Here is a 26,068-nt window from a genome sequence, read left to right on the forward strand (position 1 = left end):
GTGTGTGTGTGTGTGTGTGTGTGGAGGGGGGCTGGGGATTTAGCTCAGTGGTGCTGCTGCCTGTCAATGAATTAGTGGAAGGCATCTGCCTTCTTGAAAAAAAAAACCAGTGCTTCGCTTATAATTATGGTTCTTTAGTTTGATAAAGTTATCAGATATTGCTATAAATATCACGTATATTTACTGCTCACTGTAAAACAGTATCACTTCTAATTGTTAGTAATTATTTGAAGTCCTATAAAAGTTTCTGTAACTCTGGAATCGTACAACTGATTTTGTTTTAGTTTAATTTTTTGTTTTAGCTAGTTCCATTCAAAATAATTTTCAGATCATTTAAGTTTTTCAATTTAGAAACAAGATACATTGCCCAACTGTCACATGACTTCTGGTTAATGGTAATAGCTAAAACCGAGCTTGTATCTGTGTTTACTTGTCAACTCTATAAATATTAAAGCAGTAAATTCAACCTTGTAAACTAAACAGCGATTCATCAGGCAGGTTAAACATAAAGCTTAAATGATATATTTGGCAAGAAACAAAGAGGTAAATTCATAATTTTCAGTGACAGAAACTTAATGGCAGAAATATTTCATTAGTCTTTCCCCCTAGAATTGTACACTTTGTTGGCTGAGTCTTTCTTGGTCAAAAGTTTACTGCACGAATAGCCAGCTGAGGACATGCTAACTTTTTCTTTTCTTAGCCATACTGTGACAGCTGGGCACATCTGAAAACATAGCAAGTGTCCAGAAGATGCCAGCCTGGGCTGTGCAGCTTGGGAGATGCAGTAAATATTAGCACAGCTCCAGAGAACGCAGAGCTGCCTCCCTCCCTCTGGTATTTGAATGGATCAGAGGACCGTAAGACCTGCCTTGAACTGTAGGATGTATAAGGAACCTTGCATGTGCTCCATCTTTTGGATTCTGGACTGTAAACTTTCTTTCACCATTTACCTCACATTGAAGCAAAAATTTCCCTTTCTTGTGTCCTGGTCAGAACAGGTATTTACATGTCCTACTGGTGGATGAATGGAGTCACATTTTACCCTAAGTAGGTCAGCAGTGTATTTGAATGGATGGAACAGATTTACTATGATGTTCTGTTAACTAAGTCAAGGTGATTTCAGCCAGTGAAGGGGAGGAAGATGGCAAAACACGGTTGTAGCTAGCAAGATTCAAATTGTTCTGAAGGCTTCAGGAAAGTATATGAAAAGTTCTGTTATTTTGCACTTCATTTGGAAAATGAAAGAACTGGCATCAAGAGGGATCCTCAAAGAGCATTCATACCAATTACTGAACAACTCTAATTTTTCCAGAAGGAAGCTGGGTATGTGATAGATGGTCAGTTAGCCTCTGCTGGAATTCTCAGGCTTTTCTGAAGTTGGCAGAAAAACTTCTGAAGATATCAGAATGAACCTGTCCTTCTTCAACTTTCACCCATTGGTCTAACTGGAATAACCCAAATGGGTTTTAAAGCTTCCCTTGTAGTCACACAATAGCTCTCTAAATTCTGGAAAACAACCATCAAAGTCGCATAATCTTTTCTTCTCTAGACTAAACATCCTGTAGTTACTCAATATTTCTGTCCTGCCTGGTTTCCCTGTCACTCACCATTCCTGTCTCCTCCTTCCATAGGCTGTTTTATCAAATATGACCTTCTTTGAGTGTTGTGTCTACTCCTGATGCTCTCCAACCTGTGAACACATTTTCTCCATTGATGTATGAATTTGCATTTGCAGATGCATGAAGTGGTAAGGTCCACCATGTCTACATGGCACTGGTGCTCAGTAAGCATTTTAGGGTTTGGATGAAAACTCAGGTTAATTAAAAATTCAGCATAATTTCTTTGAATGTGAAAATAGATTTCTCCCATACCCTACTTCTGCTATTGAAGTTTTGAAAATAAATACAGGGCTTCCTATTTGTTCCGGTTAATTTAAACTTGTTAGTTACTTGTTCTTAGCGCAAAGTTCTTGTGTACTGAGTTATTATTTTTATCGGTCAATATATCCCTCCCTTCTACAGTTATTAGTTATATCTCATTTAAGTCATTTATAAAAAAAGAAAAGAAAAAGAGAGTCTGGTTCAAATTCAGAAATTTCTGGCAATCATCTTGGAAAATAGTCATTTCTCTATTTCATATATAGAATATAGTATATAGAATATTTTGTCACCTTTTGTAAGAACAGAAAACCTAGGATTGCTCTTCAGATATTACTCTATTATGGGGCAGGCAGACTTTTTTTAGCCTGGCCTAAGTAAGGAAAACCCAGGAAGCTAGCCTGTACGCAAAGCACTTTTATGGAATAAATGAATAAAGTTAGATTGAACTTTCAAGAGACTTCAGTAGCAATTCACCCCCTCCAGTGTAGCTCTGACTGAGTCTCTGGCACCTCTTGCGTCAGAGGGGAATCCATGAACTTCCTGGAATCTAAATCCGTATCATGCAAAGTCCTCATGCAAGCTGGTTCTGGGATGTAAGAAGGAGGGCTGCTCTTTTTATTCCTTTAAAAGGCATCATCATCCAACTGCCATTTAAAGAGCAGGCACTAAAACAATCCTTTGCTCTGGTTATAGTTTAAACTTCACCAAGGTTAAGACTTTAAAAGATTTCTGTGGTGGAGATGATATTTCAGTGGAGTAGGCTACTGGGCCCATAATAGTTGGGATATCATTACACAGAATGCCTGAAATTACCACCATTGCCAAACATATTAAAGTATAGTCCCTGCTTGGAAAATTCTCCTTAGTACAAATCTATTTCTGAGGAAAACTAACACCTGAAGCCAGAGTAACTACTACTGAGGTCAAATAAAAGTGGCCAGGGAACACTAATTAACTATGAAAGAGTTTGGAATGCAGAGTCAAGTTCATCACCAGAGGGAACAAAGTATATTAGGTAAAAAAACAAAACAAAAACCCATATACTACTGTCAAAGTGAATCCTACCTCTAACACTGCTTTATCTTATTATATAATGTTTACAGTAAGCAGTTTTCCTGTCTAAAACAGTGAAGTAATAAAGTAACAGAATCTCTCTCTCAGCATTTGTGTAAGAAATAAATAGGACGATCCATTGAAAGTGTGTAGCATGCGGGCAAGTTCATATAAATTCCATAAATCTTAGCTATTATTGTTGCTAGTGTTACTCTTTGGTACTATGTGGTCAAAGAAGACTGGGTAGGAGGTTCTCAGGTGAAACTTCTGAAGGCCTTGCAAAACTAAGAACCAACCTGGCAGAGACTATAAGATTGCTCAGGTCTGGTGAGTCTAGATGGGAAGATCCAAATATTTTAAAACTTACTCATTAGCCTGGATGAGAGCATCACTGGGTGCAGTTGGTGCAGTAGTAGAATTGGGATCTGGCAGACTCAGGTATAAGTCCTTACTTTTGAATCTACTAACTGTATGATTTTAGACGAATCACTTAATTATTCCCAGCCTGGTTTTCCTTGCTTATAAAATAACATTAATGACAGATGTCACCTGCTTGTAAAGGTTAAATAAGTGACTGATCAAGGGCTAGCCACAGGCTGTTCTCAGAATTCCCAGGAACCCAGGGTCCAGGCCCTTAACAGGGCAGACGAAGAGGTTAGGTGTCAGGACTAGCTACTAATCTCAGCTTTCATTCACCAAGGCAGTTGTGCCTTTTATTAGTCTTCCTCATTGGTGCTTCGTGGAAGATTTTGTTTGCCAAAAGTTTTCCATTTTTCACAAAAGCTTGAAAACCATTGGCTTGGCAAGTAGTATTTACCTAATGAGGTCTCAAGTTGTGCAAGGCTTAAATGAGATAATTCACAAAATGCTTAGCATAGTGGCTGTACTTTATTAAGTAGTAATAGATGCTTGCTATTCTTTTTCTTACTCTTCTTGTAGGTGCTTAGTTAACTTTACCTAGGCTGATCAACTCTGGGGTTCCTTGGAGCAGTCATGATTTACTGCTGTTATTCTGATGTGCCTATTAATAAGGTCACTTTTCACTCAGAAGTGCCTTAGTTTGGGTGATAAATTATTTGTTCACTTTAATTATGGCCCATCCTATGGCTTGGAAAAAAGTAGTTTCCTTTATTGCAAAAGGAGTGTTGGCTGTGTGGCTCTGATTTATTGGAGATCACAGAATATGAACACTACATGTGATCAGGCCAGAAAAGATTCTAGAAATGTCAGATATCTCATACCGCATTAGCCCTGTCAAGCCCTCACATCATTTTCCATGCTAGGCAGCACGTAGCTTTCTCAGCTGGGGGTAAACACAAGCTCGAAGAGGAGGGGAAAATGAAGATTTTTTTCCCTTTGCTAGAAGGAGAGTGTATTGGAAAAAAACTCTCCATAGGCCCAGGAGAGAGATTTGGTTTTTAACAAGTTAAAACTGTGACCTTTTGTGACTATTAACTTACACACACAGAGAGCTGCAGCCCTTTCCTGCTGTGCCGCCCAGCCCGTATCCGGTCTAATCAGTAGACAGAAGAAATTCTGTGGTGGTGACTCACTTCTGGGCTAACAATGGAACTTATGCTCCTTTGCGTTTTATTATTTTCAAATCTGGAATTCTTTTGGTAAAGTTTGGTACAGTAAATTTAGAACAAAAGGTGTGGATGTCAATGTGCCTCATGGGTAACCCTCTGATAGCTGGCGTGTGAGTCAAGTCTGTTCCCTCACCCGGATCCAGCTGTAAAGTATGTCTGAGCTGATCCACCAGAGGTTTTTTTCAGGACTTTACACAGATGTCATAAGAAGGGAGAACTTATAAGTGTGACTGACTCTGACCAAGTATTGTGAACATTTCTCTGAAATAGGTGTATCCTAACATGTTGTAGTGCACAAAAGCCAGACCAGATCAAATGATAATTCAGTGACAGCTATAATATATCTTGAGTTCTACTTACTCTCCTTGAAAATTGGTTGCTTTGTGAATACTCAGGTTAACCTCAATTAACTCCTAGCAGGGAAGAGAGAGTGAAGAGGTTGCCCTGGCCAACCTCCTTGGAAGACTCCAATGGCATAACTCATTTTACAAAAGGCTCTCCTTATGCACCAAGAAACTATAAGGCCAATGTATCAATTTCTAGGGATTTCTCTCTAAATATCCTTTAAATAAGAACCAAAATGCTGAATTCCTGATCTTCAAATGAGATATTTAAAATTTACTAATTAAGAGTAAGTTTGTGATTGGTTGGGAATGCAAAGCCATACAGGTAAATATAAGACTACATTGATAAAATTATAGCATCAAACAGAAAGTTTAGATTTGAAATTATTTTAATTAGATTTTAGAATCAAAGAATATTTGGGGGACACACATCAGCCTAAGAAGTGGATTGCATGTATATTCCTTTTAAAATTGCCATAGATAAGGAAATAAGAAAAGAAAATCACTGAACTAAAGTGACTAATCAAAACATTCAGACAATACTATGACACACACTGGAAGCATTTTTTTTTTTTTAATCCTGTCTGGGAAGGCAGAAGTGAGGACTTTAGATGTCATTCCAACTTAAAGTAAAGATGTACAAAGACAGCTACAGACTTCACTACTAGCTCTAAAAAAGGAGGATTAGACAGATTATTTCTTGCTTCTGGAGGAGAGGAAAAGAAAAAGAAAAAAAGTCTTGGAACCAGTTATTCTGTTATATGTTTCACCTCCCAAATTCTGTTTCTAAATTCTTCTAGTGTCTGGTGATACCAGTAGGACTAAAAGAAATATGACAAGGAAAAAGTTGTTTTAGGTCAACTTGCCATGGGATCTGTCCCTTCTTCCCTGCTTAGATATCCTTTCCTTAATCATTCCCCAATAGTGCCTATGATATATTTTCTGAGTGTTCTGGACCACTTTATTTCTATAGGTTATTATTATTTTTTTAAAAGGACAATATGTCTTTTCAGTCAGTGTTAAGTGATCTTTTGTCACTATCTCATATTGTGCAACCTTGGTGTACATAGTCTTTATGAATCTCTTGTGCTAGGAGGTACCTACAGTGGAAACTGGTTGTTTTAGCTCTACAACAATTGGAATTTTTAGGTAGGTGGTGCAGTCACAACAATTTAGTTGTAGATGAGATTAGATTTAAGTAAGATATGGAAGGGCTTTCTAAGAAATGAAAAGAGATTATACTGCTTGGTTTAGTTCTAACATTATGGGTTTTTTTCTCCACCTACACTTTGGAAATTGTTGACATGCATGTATAGTAAATGTCTGTTAATAAGGATATGTGATTAAGAAAAGTATCCTTTATCACAGCCATGTTGACCAGTAGAAAGTTCATTAAATGTGTCATATCTGCATATTAATAATACATAATCTAAGCTAAAATCATCTAAGGCAAGCAGTTTTTCCTGGTTTATATAGAAACTACTTCAGGCTTATTGTTAAAGCATTAGCATTAGCATATGAACTTGTCTCTTAACTTTGTGTTTCATCCATTTAAGTCTCCCACTCTAGAAAATGACTGTCTTCTGGCAAGCAAATCAAAAAATTGGCTAACTTAATTTGAGCAAAATTAGAAGTTCAGTTCAGAATGTGAAAAAAAAGTCAAAATTTATATGTGACCTTGTTTTGTGACATAACTTGCCCTTTTTTGATCTTGGAGTCTCTTTTAAGAATGAAGGGTTTGCTTGATATTCCTGAGAAAACCTTTTTGAGCCATTGCTGTGCTACTAGGTGTTGGGCAAATGTTATGTGCATTATTGCCACCTTATTGTCCCTAGTGAAATAAAAGTTCAAGACTCAAAGAAAGCAACAGATGAAAAGGATGTTAGAAAGTGTGTTGATCTCTTCTCAATCACTGAATCCAAGGATGGAAGAGGCATCTTTTTGGAGAAACCCTCACATGTACTTGAACTCCTAACATTATTGGTAGATCAAATAAATATGCATATACAGTATTTGTATCACTCAGTTTCAAATATATGTTGGTGTTCTTTTGAATCATAGAATGAAAACTAATTTACAAGCATTGTGGGATTCAAAACAGAAATATCAGATGGAGTTCCAGGAATTATTTCTCTCCTAAAACAGGGTCTTCATAACTACCATGCTTCCTCTCTCTTTTTGCTATAGACAGAAGAGGTGCCAGAAAAATTAGGGGAAGAGCCAGGGTTAGCATAAAATTCCTCATCATTTGGTCCTGGGATGGCTGACCCCTCATTCTCCGGGGCTGCTGGCTCACTGATCCACCAGACAATGCTCAACTCCAATGACTGCATTAACCCCTTCACCTTTCAATTAAAAATGAATATCATGGGCATGAGCAGATGATTCATTAATACTCTCCTAAATAAAACACTCGTGGGTGACTTGCACTGAATTTGAACTACTTAGAAAAAAAATCTTATTTTAGCTAGAAGTATGTTAAAAATTATTATTAAAAGGAGAATCACAGACTTATGACTCTGCTATGAGAACAGTAACATCTATTAATAGAAGTTTCCCTAAAGACAATAATAATAATGTCTTGCTGGAGAAACAAGAACTCTACCAAAGGGCTTTGTCATTGTTTTACTGGAAGCATTCACTCAGTGTAACACACCACTTCTTAACCAGATCATTTGCGTTTACTGCTAAAATGATGACATGCAATTTGAGTACAAATGGCCTATATTTGTCCTGTTGACTAACAACTATTATGCGTTATAATTCTTTTGAGGGTGACTTAGGATTTTAATCCTGTCCACTGCTCAGTCTTGACTTATCATGAAACAGTCCAGATTTCACATACCCAAATCACTGCCTTGCCTGTTTTTTTGTTATTCGCCATTCCAGGAGTTCTCAGAGGATGTAGCTGTAAGTGATGAGGGGCAGATTAGAGAGAGAAGATACATCCTGTGCAGCCTTGCAACACTGGTGAGTGGAGGCCTTTGTTAAAAAGTGCAGGAAAGATTAAGAAAAGACCATACTCTGCAGAGTACAAAATGTCACCTTCTCAAACACAGTCCCTCTTTCATATTCCTAATTATACTCCACTGGATGTTTCAGCCATTTCCACTCTTCCTTTTCCTTTATTTAATGGTCTAGGTTCAGGCTGAAATTACTACCACCAAACTTCTTGGAAGAATTATTTGAAATTTTTTTATTGCAATGCTTTCCCTTTCATCTAGATAACAGTGGAGGAAAGTTTTGTGCGGTCAGATTAATGTAAAAGAGCACTTGAACAAAGTTAAATGGATTTCTATGCTGGAGGACTTTTTGGATTTTCAAGTGGATTAATGCTTATTGTGAATCTCCAAGTGGACAGGGGCTCTAAGACATGAAATATGTAGCTTTTTGTCAAATTTAATTGAAAATTTATTTTTTGGAGAGTACTATCTTAGAAAGTCTGGCACTTAGAAGGCTCTCAACAAATGTCATTCATTAAACTGGCCTTTAAGGAACAGTTTGGAGAAGTGTGTTGGGGGAATTCACCATTCTATGCCCAAGTGCCTGGTACATGTTTAGTAGGAGGTGCTCAGTAATGCTTGTCAAAGGAATGAACTACCCCATGATTCAGCAACACCACTCTGAGCAGAACTTTCTGGGATCTGTAACACAGGACATAGGATTTCTCAAACAAACATGCAAAAAACACCCCAAAATGGTCTGGCTTCAAGGGTTTATGATGTGTAAAGTCATGCAGACCTCCTCTTGCATTGGGCTTAACTCTCTTTTGTTGCCATCTACAAATATTGTATGACTTTTAAAAAAGAAGATCTCAATTTTCATATTATAATTGGCCTTGAAATTATGTATGTGACCATGGTTGAGAATCCCAGGCTAGAACTCTTCTTTGCACAGAGCTTGTCTGCCAGCCTCCTTGGCTATGGGGCCTTATCGGGGTGTTCCTAGCCTGTGGAACACTCTTTTCTACTCCCCTTCATTACAAACTAAGTTCTGAATATATTTATAAAGTGCAGACTTACAACTTCTTTAGCTATTATATTCGAAAGAGAGTCACCTCGTTTAAAGAGTGAATAGCCAAGGTGATATAGAGAGTTACCTTCACCTCCAATCCAAATATTCTATGAATATCAAGATGAAATGATTTTCCTAACTAATGTTGAACTCTGAAATAGCAGTGTTTTAGACATTAAATCTGCATAGTTCAGGCACCTTCCATAGACAGATATTTTGAGATAAAGGAATTTTCTTGTGCTACTCAAATTGTATTATTCAACTTCTGACAATATTAATCCATGTATTCATAAACAACTCTCATGCGTACTAAATATTGTTTTAAAATTATGATGTCTTATTGTCACTGCATTCTTTTAATGGGTAGAACATTATCCAAGAGATATGCTTTTGTCAATCAGTTTCACAATAAGCACTATAAGAACCTCTTTATGTCTACCTCCAATATCCATAGTTAGAAATCAGAAGTATTGGATTCCAAATAGATCTATTTTACCGCTTCCTAAGCTTATGACCTTGGATAAGTTACTTAATATCTTAAATTCTTTGTTTTCTCATTTTAAAAAATGAGTCCAAGGAATCATTATTTTCCTAATCTTGGGTTTATTTTTGTAGTTACATGAGAGATATGCATCGAAGACCAAGGTGGAAATCCATGATTAGATAAAGTTCTGTGGGTTGAATAATGCATTCTGGCATGTATGAAGACAGATTCGGAGCAGAAGGGAAGGATGGCTGGGGAAATCCAAATGTGGGAACAGGGTTTGAAGAACAGATGAAGAAAGATGTACTGCAAGAGAAGAAAAGGAATTTGGAGGTTAGTTCTCCCTTGAACAGCATGGGTGAAGGCCAATGGGAATAGTGAGCTACAAACTGCAATTTTATTTTATTTATTTATTTATTTATTTATTTATTTATTTATTTATTTATTTATTTATTTATTTATTTGTACCGGGGATTGAACTCGGGTCCTTGCTCTTGCAAGGCAGGCCACCGAACCGCTGAGCTAAATCCCCGCCCCAAATTGCAATTTTAAAAATAAGGTGTGTCAAGATAAAGCTGAGGTAGAACGAGAATCCAGAAAGATGAATGAGAAAAAGAAGTAAGATGAGATGAAGGGAAGCAGAAACATTTTGTTTTGTTTTTCACAGTCACTAGGAGAGGGTACAATTGAAGAAAGAGGCAAGAGAAGAAAGCTCTGTGTTGACCCCTGTGAAGGAAGGAAGGTGAAGGAAAGACCTTTCAAGGAGAACATTAAGGAGAGGTTCCGCTTCATAAACAACAGAAGCAGCTGCTCAGAAAGAATTTATGTGGAAGGGGTCTTGATTAATAAACAGAAAGATTTCAACACACATATTGGCAGTTATTCAAATTCAGGGGACAGAGAGACTACAGGCTTCTGAGCAGCGGAGGAATGCGTGTTTTGAAGATGCTATCAAGAGTAAAAAGACTAGCACCGTGGGAAGACCTTGGTGGGGACAGAAGGCCAAGGCCAAAATTTCTGACCATTTGCTTTAGGAAGGAAAAGAAGATAGAGGAGGCATTGTGATAGGGCATAAAAAATGTATTTGTTATTCCATTCAAAACTAGAGGACAATTTGGTGAACTGGACAAGGGAATGTGATTGCGAAGTGGAACCCAAGGTGGAGGTCAGGCTACGAGAGTGGGTGGGAGGGACATGAGAAGGAGGATGAGAGGGAAGAACATACAGCAGCAGGAGCCAAAATAGTGAGCAAGACAAGTCTGTTTCTCCGCATGTTGTTCCAAATAGCATTAGCACAGGCGTAGCTGGAGGCCAGTTTGGTTCAGAGTCAGTTTAGATCCACATACTTTATTAAAGCAAAACTCAAGGGTATGGGCTGGAGCCACTCAGAAATTTGAGTCCATTTACAGACTTACAAAGTAGGAGAGATCAAGGTCAATGTGGGAGCAGCTTTGAGTTCACTAGGTCCCGATCATTACTCTGAGTTAGGAAACTTCTGGGTAAAAATAGGTCCCGAAATCTGAAGTGAAGCAAGTTGATCCTGTTTCAGCCTGGGTGGACATTGTTGGACAGAAGACAAGGAGGTTTGAGAAGACTAACAGAATTATAAGAGAAGAAGGAGGGATAATTTGAACTGATCTTTCTATGGACAAAAAAATATATTTTTGGAGCAGTTACATGTGGGGGCAAAACATGTCGAGAGGATAACGTGAGGTTAAGAAATACACTTTAACTGTTCTAAGTACAGCACCGATTTAATCTCATTTAAATGTTACTGTAATCCCATTATATGTAATATAATATATATTATATATATAATTCATTAGTATATACAGTTTGCAGATAGATAGGCCTTTAGTTTACTTGTTACATATATTGGTAACTGGTTAAACTTCACTGAGTATAAACTATCCTCCAGTCACTTTACATAGATTATCTCTTTTAATCTTTACAAAAGCAATGGAAGTATATGCTATTATAAATTCCATTTTCCAGATGAGAAAACCAAGACATGGAAAAGTCCAGTACCTCACCCAAGACCACACAACCAGAGAGTGGTGGAAATTGAGAAGCAAACTCAGGCAATCTGTTTACAGAGCCCAAAATCTTAACTACCATGATCAAAAGTCTCTAATAAGGCAGTCAAAATTAAGAGAAAATAGAGGTAGCAGATGCATTTGTAAAGACTTAAGATTAAAAATAAGGAAGATGATAATAATATGGGAAACATTTATTGAAGGATCACCATGTGCCAGACCCTATTCTAAATACCTTTTTATATTATGCACTTGAATTTTCAGAACAATTCTGTGTTTCTTTTATTGAAGTTTTAAGCATGCAGTACACAGTTGGTATTCAATAAATATTGTTGAATAAATTCTAAAAGACAACTATAACTTTGCAGTTAGGGAACTCAGCATCATAGAACTACAGTCCAGGAGACTCAGCTCCTATGCCTTTCTTTGTTTTTTCATGTCATGGTATTTATTCTTCTCTGAAGTCATCTTGGTTATTTCTTTGCTTGTTTCCTATTTGTCTCTCTATTAGTATGTCCACTCCAGGAGGGCAAGGAACCTCACTCATCGTGTTAAGGCGGTACTTGCAGCGTGAAGAGCAATGCTGCGGGCAGGAAATGAGTAATAAATATACTTGCTTTTGAACAAAAAAAAAAAAAAAAAAGAGAGAGAGCCTTGTAGTTCCACCTTTCAGAACATCTTTTCTTTCACATGGCGCACTGCACCGCTGAGTGGAGGATGGCTGCTCACCTTCCTCTCTGCCCTCTATCTCAAGAAGTATCTGCTCCCTTTCTCCATCACTGACTCAATTTCCATTGATCAACATAGGTTTAGCTGTACAGCAAAGAAGAGAAGATGCTTTGTTTTGTTTGCAAAACAAGCAGAGATGATCACAAAGACGATCAAGCCATCTAAATATATAAATTACATTTTTGTTAGAATGGCTACTTTAAAACAGAGCAGAAAAAAATGTTTGGACAAAGATGTGGAGAAACTAAGAGTCTAGTACAACTGTTGATAGGAATGTAAAATGGTGCAGCCCCTATGGAAAACAGTACAACTGGTCCTCAAAAAAAAGATCATATTATCTAGCATTCCCCACTTCTGGGTACATACTATACCCACCAACACTGGACGCAGGTTCTCAAAGAGGTATTTGCATATCCATATTCATAACAGCATTGTTCCCAACAGCTGAAAGGTGGAAGCAACCCAAGTCTCCACTGACACATGAATAAACAAAATGAGGTTTAGGCATACAATGGGTATTATTCCGTGTTGGAAAGGAAAGATGTTTGACACATGCTACAACACAGATGTAACTTGAAGATATTGTGCTAAGTGAAATAAGCCAGACTGAAAAGACAAGTACAGTATGATCCAACTTCTAAAAGATACCTAGAATTGTCAACGTCACAGAGACAGAAGTAGAATGATAGTGGTCAAGGGCTGGGCTAAGAGAACAGGGAGTTGTCCATTGGGTACAAAGTTTTGTAAGATGAAAAAAGTTCCGAGGAGTGATTGCACAACAATGTGAAAGTATTTACTACTGAGCTGCACACTTAAAAATGACTAGGATGGAAAGTTTTGTTGTGTGTGTTGTACCACAATTAAAATATATAGACTTAAAAAAGGAACTCTTTGTAATAGCACATAGGTCTCTTTTGAAAAGATCTAAACTAAAAAAAACTGATTCAATTAAGTCAAATAAGAATGCAAATTATAAATAAAGGAATAGGAATATAAGACACCATAAATAATCGGTATTAGGAATGAAGAAAGATTAAATGTAAGTTTTGGTATTTGGACTTTTGATGGTTGGTGTTAAATAACACTTCCTTCAATGCGTTTGTAATGGAATGCGTATTCTTTAGTGTTTTACAGGAATCTACACAGAGATTAGGACCTCAAGGCATGGCGTACTTATGAAGTCAGGCAGATCAGATTAAGTTGTGACAAGTAACCCTGATCCCAAGTGAATGCTGTGAGTCTCCCGGACACTGACCTGTCTACTCGAAGCTGGCAGACAATGCTCAGCACATCGACGACTCCTTCTTCTTTCAGCTGCTGACAGCCAATGGATGTAGCAATGAAACACCCCGTTCTACCAATCCCTGCACTGAAAGGAAAACAAGAGGAGTGAAAAGATTGGGGGAGGGGTTGTGTGACAGACACATATTCTTTTATTTTTATTTATTTTCCTCATTGAGTTTATTGGTACATTTTAGGTATACAGTACAGTTACGTTCATTATTGGGATCTTGTACCTTTACATGACAGATCTTGGGTCTCATTTTTTCCCCTTGTCCCTGCCCTCCCGTCACCCCTCCTCCCCTCCCCATTTACAAACACTTCATTTCCATTTTTTCATTTTCTCATATTTTTTTCTTTTCCCTTATTAGCTTTCCCCTACCCTTCCCACTTTCCCTACACCTTTAGCCCTTTTCTTCCTATTTCATATTGTCCATTACATCATTAGGATCTTATGTACTATTACAGTTTATTCACACCAGAGAAACTATTTGGTACTTACACATGTGTGACTTATTTATTTCACTTAGGAGTATATCCTCAATATGTATCTATTTTCCTATGAATGAATCTAATTTCTCATTCTTATGGCTGAGTACTATTCCATCTTATAGAAAAACCTCATCTTCTTTATCGAGTTTCCAACTGATGGGCAAATGGGCTATTTAACAGAGATATATGCTTACCTATGTTTATAGTGGCACAGTTTGTAATAGACACATATTCTTTTAAAAAGACAGTTTTCAGTCAAAAGTGAACTACTTCTCTCTTGGCAGTCTTTGCTCACATTTTTTTTGCCATGCTGGGGATTGAACTCGGGACCTTGTGCTTGTAAGGCAGCGTGGGCCACTGAGCTAAATCCACAGCCTCTTTGCTCATATTAAAAAGAACTTAGGAGTGGTGAGTTTTTGTATTGAATCTCTGATTATTAAAATGTTTCTATAGTTTATTTTTTACCAAAGAGATGCAGCTCATTATGATAAAGTGTTGCAAGACAAACTTTGTTTTATAAAAAATAAAGTTTTAAATCTAATGAAATTGTACTAAATTAGTTGTTACAATTAATAGTGATAACAATATGACTCTCATTACAAACCTAGACCTGTGCTAAGTGCTTAAAATATATTTTTTCAGTTAGTCATAAGTAGTAGGATGAGTGGGGTGGAGAGAGGACATGGATAGGGAGAATAGTGAAGAGACATTGTAATTGTTCTAGAAAGGATAATTAGGACCTGAACTTTGTTGAAAAGTCCAGTAAATAACCAGTTCAAGTTAGTCCAGTTCAATTTGGGAGAGATGTACCAGAGTCACACATTTCCACGTCATTTATTAAGAGGTTAGAATTGAATAGAAACCACCTGTCTTAGAAAGTGTACAGACTCATCTACCTAAGACAATGTCCCTACAATCAGTCTAACAACCTGCCCTGTCCTCCACAGTTTCTCCACTAGGTTTTATGTAAATTTTTCTGAAACATACACTAAATTTCCTTTAGCTGGAACTCTTGCTGTTACTATTTTACATTTGCTCCGTGCACTAAATTCAGTTTGTCCAAAATGGAATTAATTATCTTTTCCCTCAATGGCGTTACCAGTCAGCCATAAGTTTTTGAGCCTAGAAATCTTGGAGCCATCTTCAACATCTCCCCCTCTCTCACCTCCCACATCAAACCTGTTACCATTTTTTTTCTGTCTCCACTGAGCTTTTGGAATCCATGCTTTTCTCTCTGTAGATATTTTCTTATTTCATGATTAGCAATATTCTGATTATGGTTTCCAAGTCTCATGGCTTCTTCTGGACTAAGTCACAATATACACAATTTCTAGGTTCATCTTTTTAAAATAAGGACTTCATTATATCCCTTCTGTGACAATCTTGATTGTCAACTTAATTAGATTAAGAAATGCTGGAAGAGGTGATTTGATTGTGAGAGCCCCAGCCACATCAATGGATTAATCCACTGGAGAATCCTCAGCTGAGGGGCCGCTAAGAGATGATGCCTAACTGGAGGAAGTAGGCGATAGAGACATTACTATAAAAAATATATCTTGTTCCTAACCTGCTTCCTCTCTAGCTTCTTCCTCTTTCTTTGCTTCCTGGGTGCGATGAGGTGAACAGCTTTCCTGTATCATACCCTTTCACAATATTCCTGCCTCATCACAGGTCTTAATACAATGGAGCCAGCCACGATAAGCCGATAAGCCTTTTCTCTTTTATGTCACATACTTTGGTCATAGTGCTGAAAAGCTGAGTAACAAAATTCTCTATTCAGAAATTGTGGATTGCTCCTATTTGTTATAGTGTAACATCTGACCTCTCTACCATGCTATTCTTGACCTTGCAAACATCTGAGGGTAGCTAACTTTTAAGCTTATGTATTTTTATTGTCTTTTTTCCACCATATGTGCTATTAGTCTCATTTATGTGAATCACAGAAAAAAATGTCTTATTTTCTAACTTTCCTTTCTGTGTTAAAATTTTCTTAATCAGAAATGCCCTTTCCACCACCTTTTAAAACCTTTTTTAAGACCTACTTCAATATTATTCCGATATTTAGAGCTTTACTCAATTCCCATGGTTGGAATTAATTTCTCCCCTCTTGTCATTCAAATAGCATTTATTTCTCATATTTGGCATTTGTTTCTTGTTGAATGTGAGTGCAGAGGAATTCAGAAGGAATGGGTCATTTTTTAGCTGAAATACCTATAAAGCACTTGTTCACTGACAAAATAGTATTTGAGCTGTATTACGAATGGCAGACATTTTGGCTGTCATGGATGGAAAACGAAAGTGTAATTTAAAAATGCATGTACATTTAAATTAACAAAAATTATGAGTAAAGGACACATAGCTCTTAATGCCCCTCAAAGTCCCCCCCACACTTTGAACACATTTACCCTACACTTCCTGCCTCTTTCTGAAGCAGTTCTGGAAGTCTTATTTTGTGTTCTTGATTGTGCTGTTGTGGCTGGCTCCGTGTCATGAATCAATTCAAAACATTTATCTCTTATGATATTTTGATTGTGAAGAGCCAGGAGTCACCAGGTACCAGATTTAGTGAGTAAGATGGATGAGGATGCACCATAATGTTTTTATGGGGCTGCCTTTTCACTGAATAGCGCTTAACAGTAACATTTACTGGATTTTTAAAAATCACATCTCATAAATATATTCATGAAAGAGGGCTTCCTGAATGGCTTCAGAAAGTGGCAAGAATGACAGGATAAGTGTGTTTGAAGTGAGAGGGAACATTTTAAGGGGGATTAATGGAAACATGTTTTTACTGTAATACATTAAAAAATTTAGCATTCTCTGTATATTTTTATAAAGTCTTATAGATTCCAGGTATGGCAAGAGTATGAAGGATGAAATGATGCAGAACATAATATGTTATTTGTGATAATAAGTCTACTAGATTGACTGGAAGAGAAAATAATTTTAGTGGAATGGTGGGAAATAAAATTGGGAACATACTCTGGAAGCTTATATAGAAGGCAGGCAGTCTCATTGCTTTTTTTACCCTCCAGAATTTGATGAAAATGATGTACTTCCACTCCAGAAAAATTTCACATAGGCTTATGTACTCAGATTTACTCAAATAATTTCAAGGAGCTCACTGATCCATCTGGTTTATTCGAAGATTCAAGATTAAGGAATTTTTTTTTCTAGGAAATATGAAGCCATCGACCAGTTTTGGGCAGGGATTCCAAGTGATGAAACACAGTTTTAGGAACAACATCCCAGAGAAGTGCACAGGGTAGGGCGCAGTGATAGGGGGGTGGGTGGAGGAGGGGAGGGTATGTGTATGCAATTAGCCAACTACTTCTAAATGACATGGATGAGGTCACAGGGCCTGAACTGGGGTGCTTGGACAGGAAGTGGTGATTACAGGAGAAGCTTTGAAGGGAAAACCAATCTGGTGACTGATTAGATTCTGGGACTGGAGTTGAAAGAAGGGCCAAAGATAACTGTCAACATTGGACCCTGAGCGACTGGAAAAAAGAAGGCCTCATTCTTAGAAACAGCAATCAGAAGGGAACCTGGCTTTACAGCAGTAGTGGTTATTTCAATTTAGATATCCTGAGTGCTTAATGATTCTGGGTGGGGACAATTTCAACCCTAAAGTGCAGCCAATTAGTTGTTTTTCCTTGACTCCAAGCTAAGTTTAGAGTAAGGCTAGTAACAGGATAATGATGCCTTTGGATAAATATACATGTAGTAATTTTTATTTTTAATTAAACCATAAAGTTTCAAAAAAGGAGGCTAAAATGATAATCTAAAATAACATATTTTATGTATTAAAGATGCTATGTAAATCTCTCTTAAGAGTAATGAGATTAAAAGCAGTATAAATTATTTTGAAAAAGTAAGGCAGCTACATGGTTTATCATATAAATAACTTGAAATAATACTTGTTTTAGTTTGGTCACATTAAAAGGAAAACAAAGGGAAATGTATCAGTTATGGGAAATTATGAGAGTTGAGCTTTAACTTATATATCAGGGTGGGAACTAACAGCAACACCTGCTACTACGGTTCTGGTTTTATACCCCATGGTATGATAGCAGCACTTTTTTTCTTTTAATAAACTGCCACTTCCACAATTCCCAGCTTATAAGTCTGTTTTCATCTATTCTTCATGTAATAACTTTGAAAACTGTTGATTGTCTTTTACCAAATTTGACATCATAATAAATCAATCAATCAAGACAATCCAAATAAAGTTCTGGTGCTATCTTGCAACAAAAGCCAACAATAATTTTAAAAATCAGTGTATATGAGATCGATGAGAGGAAATGAATCAATGTAAGTTTCAAGTTAGATGAATAAATTTATTTATAACTTGCATTTTTGTCCACTGCATGATTGTTTGCTAAAAATGTCCTAAAAGTGCTAATTTGCTTCTGTAAGCATTATCTTAAGACTCAAATATTAGGAAGTTAATTGATTTCAAAAAGCACTTAATTTAAACAACAAAGATACATCTAGGAAGCAAAATCCTACTTATACCTGCTCTGTGACTTTACAAATAATGGCCAGTTGCTTGGGCAGAAAGATCAGTTTATGCTTACCTGCAGTGGACAACCACAGGCCCTCGGCCCTCAGAAGCAAGCCTGTCTTCTTCCACATCCAGCATGAGCTGTAGAAGGGGCTGAGCACTGTCTGGAGTCTTGTGATCTGGCCATGAGGTGTACCAGTAATGCTTCACATGTTGGGTGTGACTTCCTTGCTGAAAATAGCAACAGCCATCAAATGCCCTACTCACTTTTGGAACTCAAATTCATCTAAAACACAATCCTGAATGCCTTCTATAACCCCCATCTTCCGGGCAACTTATTTCTAGGTGGAAAAAAATCTCGAAAGACTTCTGAAGAATATTCTTGCACCTTGAGAAAGCTTTACTGTAAATATCCTAACCTCCATGCTTGGTAATCTTGCATTTATGAAGCGGAGACCTATATTTGTATCTATAATATTGATGATATATGTCATAGGCTATAATAAAATATGTTTAAAATTTATTATAATAAATAAAATTCTTGGTGAAAATATAGCCTTAAAGAATGGGATGTACTCTCTTTTTTGCTCTATGAATGTTCTTCACAATTTCTTTATAAAAATGTTAACCAGTATGTTTTATAAACATATAAGCCAGTGTATTCAGTAATATAAATACTCATACACACAACCCAAATTCTGGTTAACTCAGCAGTAATCCCAGTTGTGAACAGAACTATCTGGAATTCCTAAACTGGAAACACTTTGAGCGACAGCCCCCACACATCATCTTAAAACCCAGTGTGCAGGTGGAGGCCTGGTATGGACTAGGTCTATGTTGAAAATAGGTTTTGGTAAGTGCTTTCCTGTGCTACTCTTTCACATAAAAACCATCACTGCGGCTGTGCCTCCACTTTCTTCTTTGTGGTGGTTCTGTCTCAGCAATGAGGCTGCAGAGAGGATTAACATCTTCAGGATGTTTACTCTCTATAAGCAAAAATAAAACTATAGCAACATTCCTCCACATCTGTTCAGGAATGAGTTAAATAAGATAACTTTTCTATGACATAAGTTGGTCTGGGGAAAGTCCCTATAAATTACTATAACTCTGTTTTTGAAGATCTCATCAACACTTCAGGATTGTCTTGCCTCCCACTGCCACCCACCAGTGCAGATTTTCCTTTTTGTAGCTTCCAGGCCTTAAATTTGCCTAGATCAAAATGACATTTAAAAAAGAGTCGTGGTAGTTTCCAGCACAAGCTTTTAGTTAAAGGTTTTCTGAAGGTTAAATCAGAGATATTTTATTAATTCAAATTAGAAGAGCCAAACATTACACAAAGCTAACTTCATTAGTGTCTACTCATGTTAATTTAATTATTCCACATATTAATAGTAGCCAAGAACAGTGGAATAAACAAGGGAATGATTATAGTTTCTCATGACTTAATTCAAGTTGAATCTGTTATTTTTAGTAGGATAAATAATTTCAGAGTAGAAATGTATCCGCCAACCTCATCTACCTTGTAGATAACTATGGCTACATAATCTTACCTTTAAAACTAGGTTTCGAATGGTGTAGTTATCACATTCACTTACACTGATAACCAGAACTTCAACTTTCCCATATATCCCTCTTTTTTCTGGCCAGTATAGCACACATTTCTGGAGGAGGAGAAAAAAGAACACAGTGAATACTAATTACTTTTGCTAGCCTTGAAGCCTTTATACTTTAAGTATTTGAAATGATTTTTTATTTCTTAAATTAAAAATCAATTTCAATTTTTATAATTCTATAAATAAACTGAAACTATTGAACTGTACATTTTAAACAGATGAATTATATGGTATGCAAATTTTGTCTCAATAATGTTGTGTTCAAAGAAAGTAATTTTACATGTGTTTGTCAAACTCTATCACTACTAATTGCATACCCAAAATAACAATACTGAGGCAGAGAAATTTCTCTGCAGAGAAATTAAGAACTACTTAAAAGTAAATTAAGGCATTAATCTAAATATTAGAGTTGATTCTGTGATGACTGGAAATAAAAGGAATATTTTCCTACAGTGACTGAGGCTAGACACCTCCATCAACTGCTTCATCCGACTAATGTGTCTGTGAGAATATCTGTGGTGCATTAGGTGTGTGGAAAGAAGTTTCCCTTGCATGTAAGGCAGATGGAATGGCCATTAATGCATCTATGGTGTTGTTTTCTAGGGCCAATACTTTTTCACTTATGGGGTCCATAAAATAAAAATGTACAACCAAATCATGTTTAATGAATATTTGTATAATGGATCATCCCCTTGAAGGGCTTTAACACTAGTGATAATGATTATACTGTAAACACGGCAAAGTAGCATGGTGCTTACAGAGCAGGCTTTGGACTCAGACATCATGAGCCCAAATTTTGGTTCAGCCACTTATTAGCTGTGAATCTATGAACAAGATATCTAAGTTTCCTGGTCTCATTTTTTCTCATAAGTGAATGTATGAAAAGTATTAAGGACATAGTCAGGCATACAGTAAACACTTGAAACATATTATTATTTTTATTGTTATATTTTAAAAATTAATAGATTATTTATCCAAAGTGATTAAATCTTCACATACTAAATATTATTTTACTGTTATTATATCTAGAAATTATTATTAAAATAAAAGTATAAAATGAGATTCAAGGGTATATATGTATATGTTATTTATTACATTTCCTTTTAAACAGTTAAAAAATAATTATTACTGTTTCACCACATATTTTAGTGATTTAATGTACAGGATGGAAGCTGACATTTTATTTTGAGTGCTCTGGGAAATAATGGTAATTTTAGAAATGGTTAAATATCATTTATTCTTTTCTCCCAAAAACACACATTTATATAGAAATTCTTTTACTTGTTGACTTCTATCAGTGTCCTTTGAGACGCTGGACACTTGGTTCTTCACATCTATATCAAAGACATATGTTCACACTTAAAAATACAAATATACTTACAGATTAGAAAAATCAACAAAACAATCACACCATTGCAGAACTAAAGGAAAGACAAAGTTGCAAACACATGGGTATTTATAACATTAAACACCTCCCGCTGTCTATGTGAAGCCATAAAAAATATCATTTCACCTAGTGGAATCACAGTTTCTTTTATCCATTCCAATAAAGACATATTTACATCTCCCACATTGTGATCTTCCTCTTAATGAATTAAATTGTTTCAGCTTTATTTACATCCCACCCAAGGTCACTAGGCAATGAGACTAAATGCTTAGTCTGCCTGACTTAAGTGATAACGTTAAGGAAAGACATATTTTAAAATAGAGCAACTTGTTCCCCTTTACAGCCTCCAACTGCTAAATATCTAAAATTGCTATATTATGGGTAATCATACTAACCAATGTGTCTGGTTTCTTTCAGTGAAGCATCAATTATTTTGCTGCAACACCCGAGCTATTGCGTATCTTAAAACCCACGTCTCCCAGATACGCTCAAGAAGAGTGACAAAGAATCTCGAAAAACAAAACTGACCAAAGCAGAGGTATGCAGTAGTCCCAAGGACTGGCATATGTGCCCATTGTCCACAATGAGACCTGAGCAACAGTCCCCCTCCAGGACAGAGGATCTACAAATCAGTGGGAGAAGCTGCCAGGCAGGAACTAGCAGCCCTGTACTTTTAATTTTGACAATACCCAAGACGGGCTTCTGCACCTACTTGATAAATAGAAGCGCCACTCACATCTCTTTCAGGTTTGCTGGGGCCCTCTTGAATGTTTTCCTTGACTCTTTACCAAAAAAGCAATTGGCAGCCAGCTTCCAGTAGACAATGCAATGTGACTTGTTCATTCAAACAGCCCTTAATTAGCATCCCATCTCCTTTCTGAGATACAATAGTGTATTTTTACACACTGAATACATTTTCCTTCTTTTAAAAGAAAGGAAAAAAAGAGAGAGACCAGATAAGTGTGGGTGCTTTCGAATATGAGTTGGGGGAGGGCTGAAAATCTGTTCATTTCCAATAGTTCACGTTCATGTTTTAAATTATTTCCCTGAACAGCTTTTTAGGATTTCTTTATTGGGCCATTAACAATGACATGAAAAAGGCAGAAAATGCAAAAAAAAGAAAATGCTGTCTTACAGATAGAATTGTGAAGCTACCCTAACTGTAGGTAATTCAAAATAGCATGGTATCTAGCAAAATATAACCCCAAATCATCACTATTCTCCTAAGTAGGATGATCTTTTCAGAAAAATTATCTATTAATCCCAAGTATCCATTATTTGGAGGAAAAAGAGGTTTTCAGAGGATCATTTGTCTCTTGTGCAAACAAGGAATTATTGAACCTTAATTGAAAAGATTGTAGCCATAAACTGATTCTTAGTAATCAGTGGATTATAACAAAAGTGAAAAAATGCAAATTCATATTTTTATAATCTTTTTTTTTTCCTTTGACTATTCTTTGTCATCCCTACCAAGTGAAAGAAGCTATTTGTGCTTAAACAATAAAGATGTATTGTTACTAGTTTAGTTGCCTGGAAACTAATCTATTTTAAAGTTATTTTGCTTTTAGATTGTGTATAGTAAAATCAAAGAGATTTTGCTTTATGTCCTTAAGACATGCATCATCATGTAGAAAGTGGCTCTAAATAAATAGAATGCAGATACATTTATTCCTAGCTCTGCAGATAAATATTACTAACATAAACACAATAACTTAACATTAAAAACACTTTCACCAACATTTTATCATTTAATACATTCTACAATCTTTTGAGGTAGTATTACTTTTTAAGTTATTTTAAACTAAGGCAACTGAGGCTCAGGTGTGTTGGCAAGGGACTCTGGGAAATTTCTCTTGGGTACTGGGATCATCTGAGAAGCCAACACTTCATGCATTTTACTTTCCACCTTTGTTTCCACACTGACTCTTAGCCAACTTTACTTAAGGACAACATTAACCAGTGCCCTCCTTCCCTCTATAACCTGTGTAACCTCATTGATTACTAGTTGTTCTTGGTCCACCTTGGCTCTTATAAAACTAATATTTCTGTAATCACTTGTTGAGCTGTATGTTCACGAAGTTGTATTTACAATGAAATCCTTTGATGGCAGTTGTACTTATTATTGAGGCCTAGTAGTTTAATTTAATATTACATAAATCGATAACATAGGAGAGTGTGTTGGAGTTCAAAACAATACCATGAATTGCTGTGCTTTGGTGTGTTGAGTACTTTGAACTTAGGTGACTGGAAGACCTCAGAAGAAAGTCTCTCTCTGACCTCTTGCCTTCATTTGTCCTGTTTTGTTTTTCTCCTCAAGGAAAGAGACAGACACCAGAATTTCTTTTTTTCCGAGCTGATCATTGAAACTAGAACCTCACCTCTCCAAAGCAAGCCATAGAACTTGGAAATATTACTTTCACCTTCTCTGCTTTTCAATGCAGCAATTGGCCACCTTGTTTGTGAGTAGATCAGAAGGCACTTGCTCTATAAGGGCTTTGACCCACACTTGAGAGGAAGGAATGGTATACAGAGAACAAGAACTATCTCCTTTCACTCTATTACCATTAAGTCAAACTTTTTGTCCAAGCGCATTTCTATGAACAGTCATGAACAGTACTTCATGCTTCATCAAATGTAAACATGCAAATGGACAGTTTTCCCTGGGTTTGGGCCTTCATTTCTGAAAGCTCCCAAGTTACATAAAGTTTTGATTAAATAAATATGTTGCGTTTTTCTCTGTTAAACTGTCTTTATTATACACATGTCAGTTGTGACTTTTATGACAGGACAAAAACGCATCACACCTTTCTACCTCTAAGGTAAGAGGAATAAAAAGACTTGTTTTTATAATTATAAGTTAATTGCACAGTTTGAATAAATTCTGCCCTGAGAAGAGTTAATTTATAAAGAAAACTATAGTCAAATCAGGCAAAGACGAGAGAACTATAAATGCTTGTTATAAGTTAAAAAATCTAAAGTAAGTGAAATGGAAAATTTTCATGATGTGCAAAGTGTGAAATATACAAGATATATAATAACGAACTCTAGCATGAGAACAACATTCAAACACAAAAAAGCCCCATAATTTGAAAATATGCTAAGAAACTGTTGAGCCCTTGAGCTACATTCTCAGCCCAGTAAATTTTAATGTGAGCAAATGCACGTATTTTGAGATAAAATGAAACACTGAAACTTTAAAAAAAATTTGTACTTTTTTACTTTGATTAATTGTGTCAAATAAAGGGTTTTTAATTAAGAAATAAAGCAGGCTAAAGCAATTTGAATATAACATAGCAGATAATTTAAAGTATAAAGTTATACTTAGAATACTGTATAAGAATGTTTGAAGATACAAGTAATTTTGCTTGGGTGTGTTGGGGCTCAGAAAATGACACACCATAGTACTGTGTAGCACTTTGATACACTGAGTTCTTTGAAGAAAAGCAGCAAGCTCAGAACTAAGGTAACTCTGACATTTTCTAGCCCATCTCTGGCCTCTTCATCTCTCCTGATGCACACAAATGCACTCTCTCCACAGTTCCTTTATCTGACTAATGCAAATTCTTCCAGAATGAATTTAATCATTACAAATCCTTACCTTATAATTAAATAGGGAAGACTAACTGAGGAAAGAAGAATAGAGCTGACATCATACCCAGAGCTCAGACTTTGTCCCAAACTATTTTCTGTTCTAGTCCATTCATCTGCCCTAAGAAATTGACTCTTTCTCTAAAACTGCCTATTTCTCCTGTATCCTTTTCCATTTTAAAGAGGGTATATATGAGGTATATATGACAGAAAAATACAATAAATGATTAAGTTAAAAATTTACTACATTAATCCCTCTCAGAAGACCTTCTTGCTTCAAAAATACTTAGCCCATTTTCTTGAGCAGTTCTAGAAGATCTCTTTGGTGAGTGTCTTTAGTGGTACCCTTGTAGCTACCTCCTTGTACTTAACTGATTCAGAACATTTACTTTTCATGATCATGAATGCTCTGGGGAAGACCCAGAAGTCCTACAATGTCAGCTCCAGTGAATAAGATGGATGAAGATGTACTATGTTTTTATGAACCTTTTCGTTGAATGACATTCAGTAGCAGCAGCAGGAGCTGTATTTGTAATCATACCTCTTAAAAACACTCATGAAAGAAGACTTCAGAATTGTTGCAGTAAGTGGGAACAACGACAGGACACGTGTGTTCAAAATGGGAGGGGTTTGAGAGGGATTAAGGACAATTTGTTTTTGCTGTAATAAAATTTTTCAGTTTAAACACTGAATATATATTTTGGCGACATTTTATAAGCTTCTAAATCTCATCAGGTCTAGTGAACACTCTTCATCTTTGTGATGCTACTGTGCATGTAATATATATTTATGAGTTTTCTCCCATTAATCAGTTTATTGTAGTTTATTTCAGCAGACTTAATTAGTGAAACTTCAGAGGACACAGAGGGAACCTCCTTCAACCCTATAGCTGCTATAATAGCACAGAAGTTCTGGCCACAGTTAATTGCTTATGTAGTGTAACGGTCAAGTTCCTAATCACACAGGAAATGATATCAAGCTGCCTGGCATTGCTGAACAGGGCAGAACTATGCTGGGTTGGCACCCACATGAGGGATCCTAAATCAGAAGGCAGTCAGAATTACTGCGGTT

The 26,068-nt window shown here is 36.4% G+C and overlaps 1 protein-coding gene across 2 annotated transcripts in view; it reads right to left on the reverse strand.

The window, feature by feature from the left end:
• The window catches only part of Ptprr (protein tyrosine phosphatase receptor type R), a 250,661-nt gene that overhangs the window by 2,967 nt on the left and 221,626 nt on the right, over nucleotides 1-26,068 (reverse strand). The window contains exons 11-14 of one of the 2 annotated variants that reach the window (XM_010617487.2): nucleotides 19,960-20,070; nucleotides 18,483-18,640; nucleotides 13,385-13,498; nucleotides 11,697-11,983 (exon numbers count right to left, since the gene is read on the reverse strand). In XM_010617487.2, the coding sequence (XP_010615789.1) occupies nucleotides 11,944-11,983; nucleotides 13,385-13,498; nucleotides 18,483-18,640; nucleotides 19,960-20,070 (423 nt within the window). In that variant the 3' untranslated portion in view covers nucleotides 11,697-11,943. Of the gene's footprint in view, nucleotides 1-11,696; nucleotides 11,984-13,384; nucleotides 13,499-18,482; nucleotides 18,641-19,959; nucleotides 20,071-26,068 lie in introns of those variants that run through there. The other variant, XM_010617486.2, reaches the window with a different exon arrangement.

Source organism: Fukomys damarensis, unplaced genomic scaffold, assembly GCF_012274545.1.
Source record: "Fukomys damarensis isolate Sample0158 unplaced genomic scaffold, DMR_v1.0_HiC HiC_scaffold_15, whole genome shotgun sequence".
Lineage (NCBI taxonomy): Eukaryota > Metazoa > Chordata > Mammalia > Rodentia > Bathyergidae > Fukomys > Fukomys damarensis.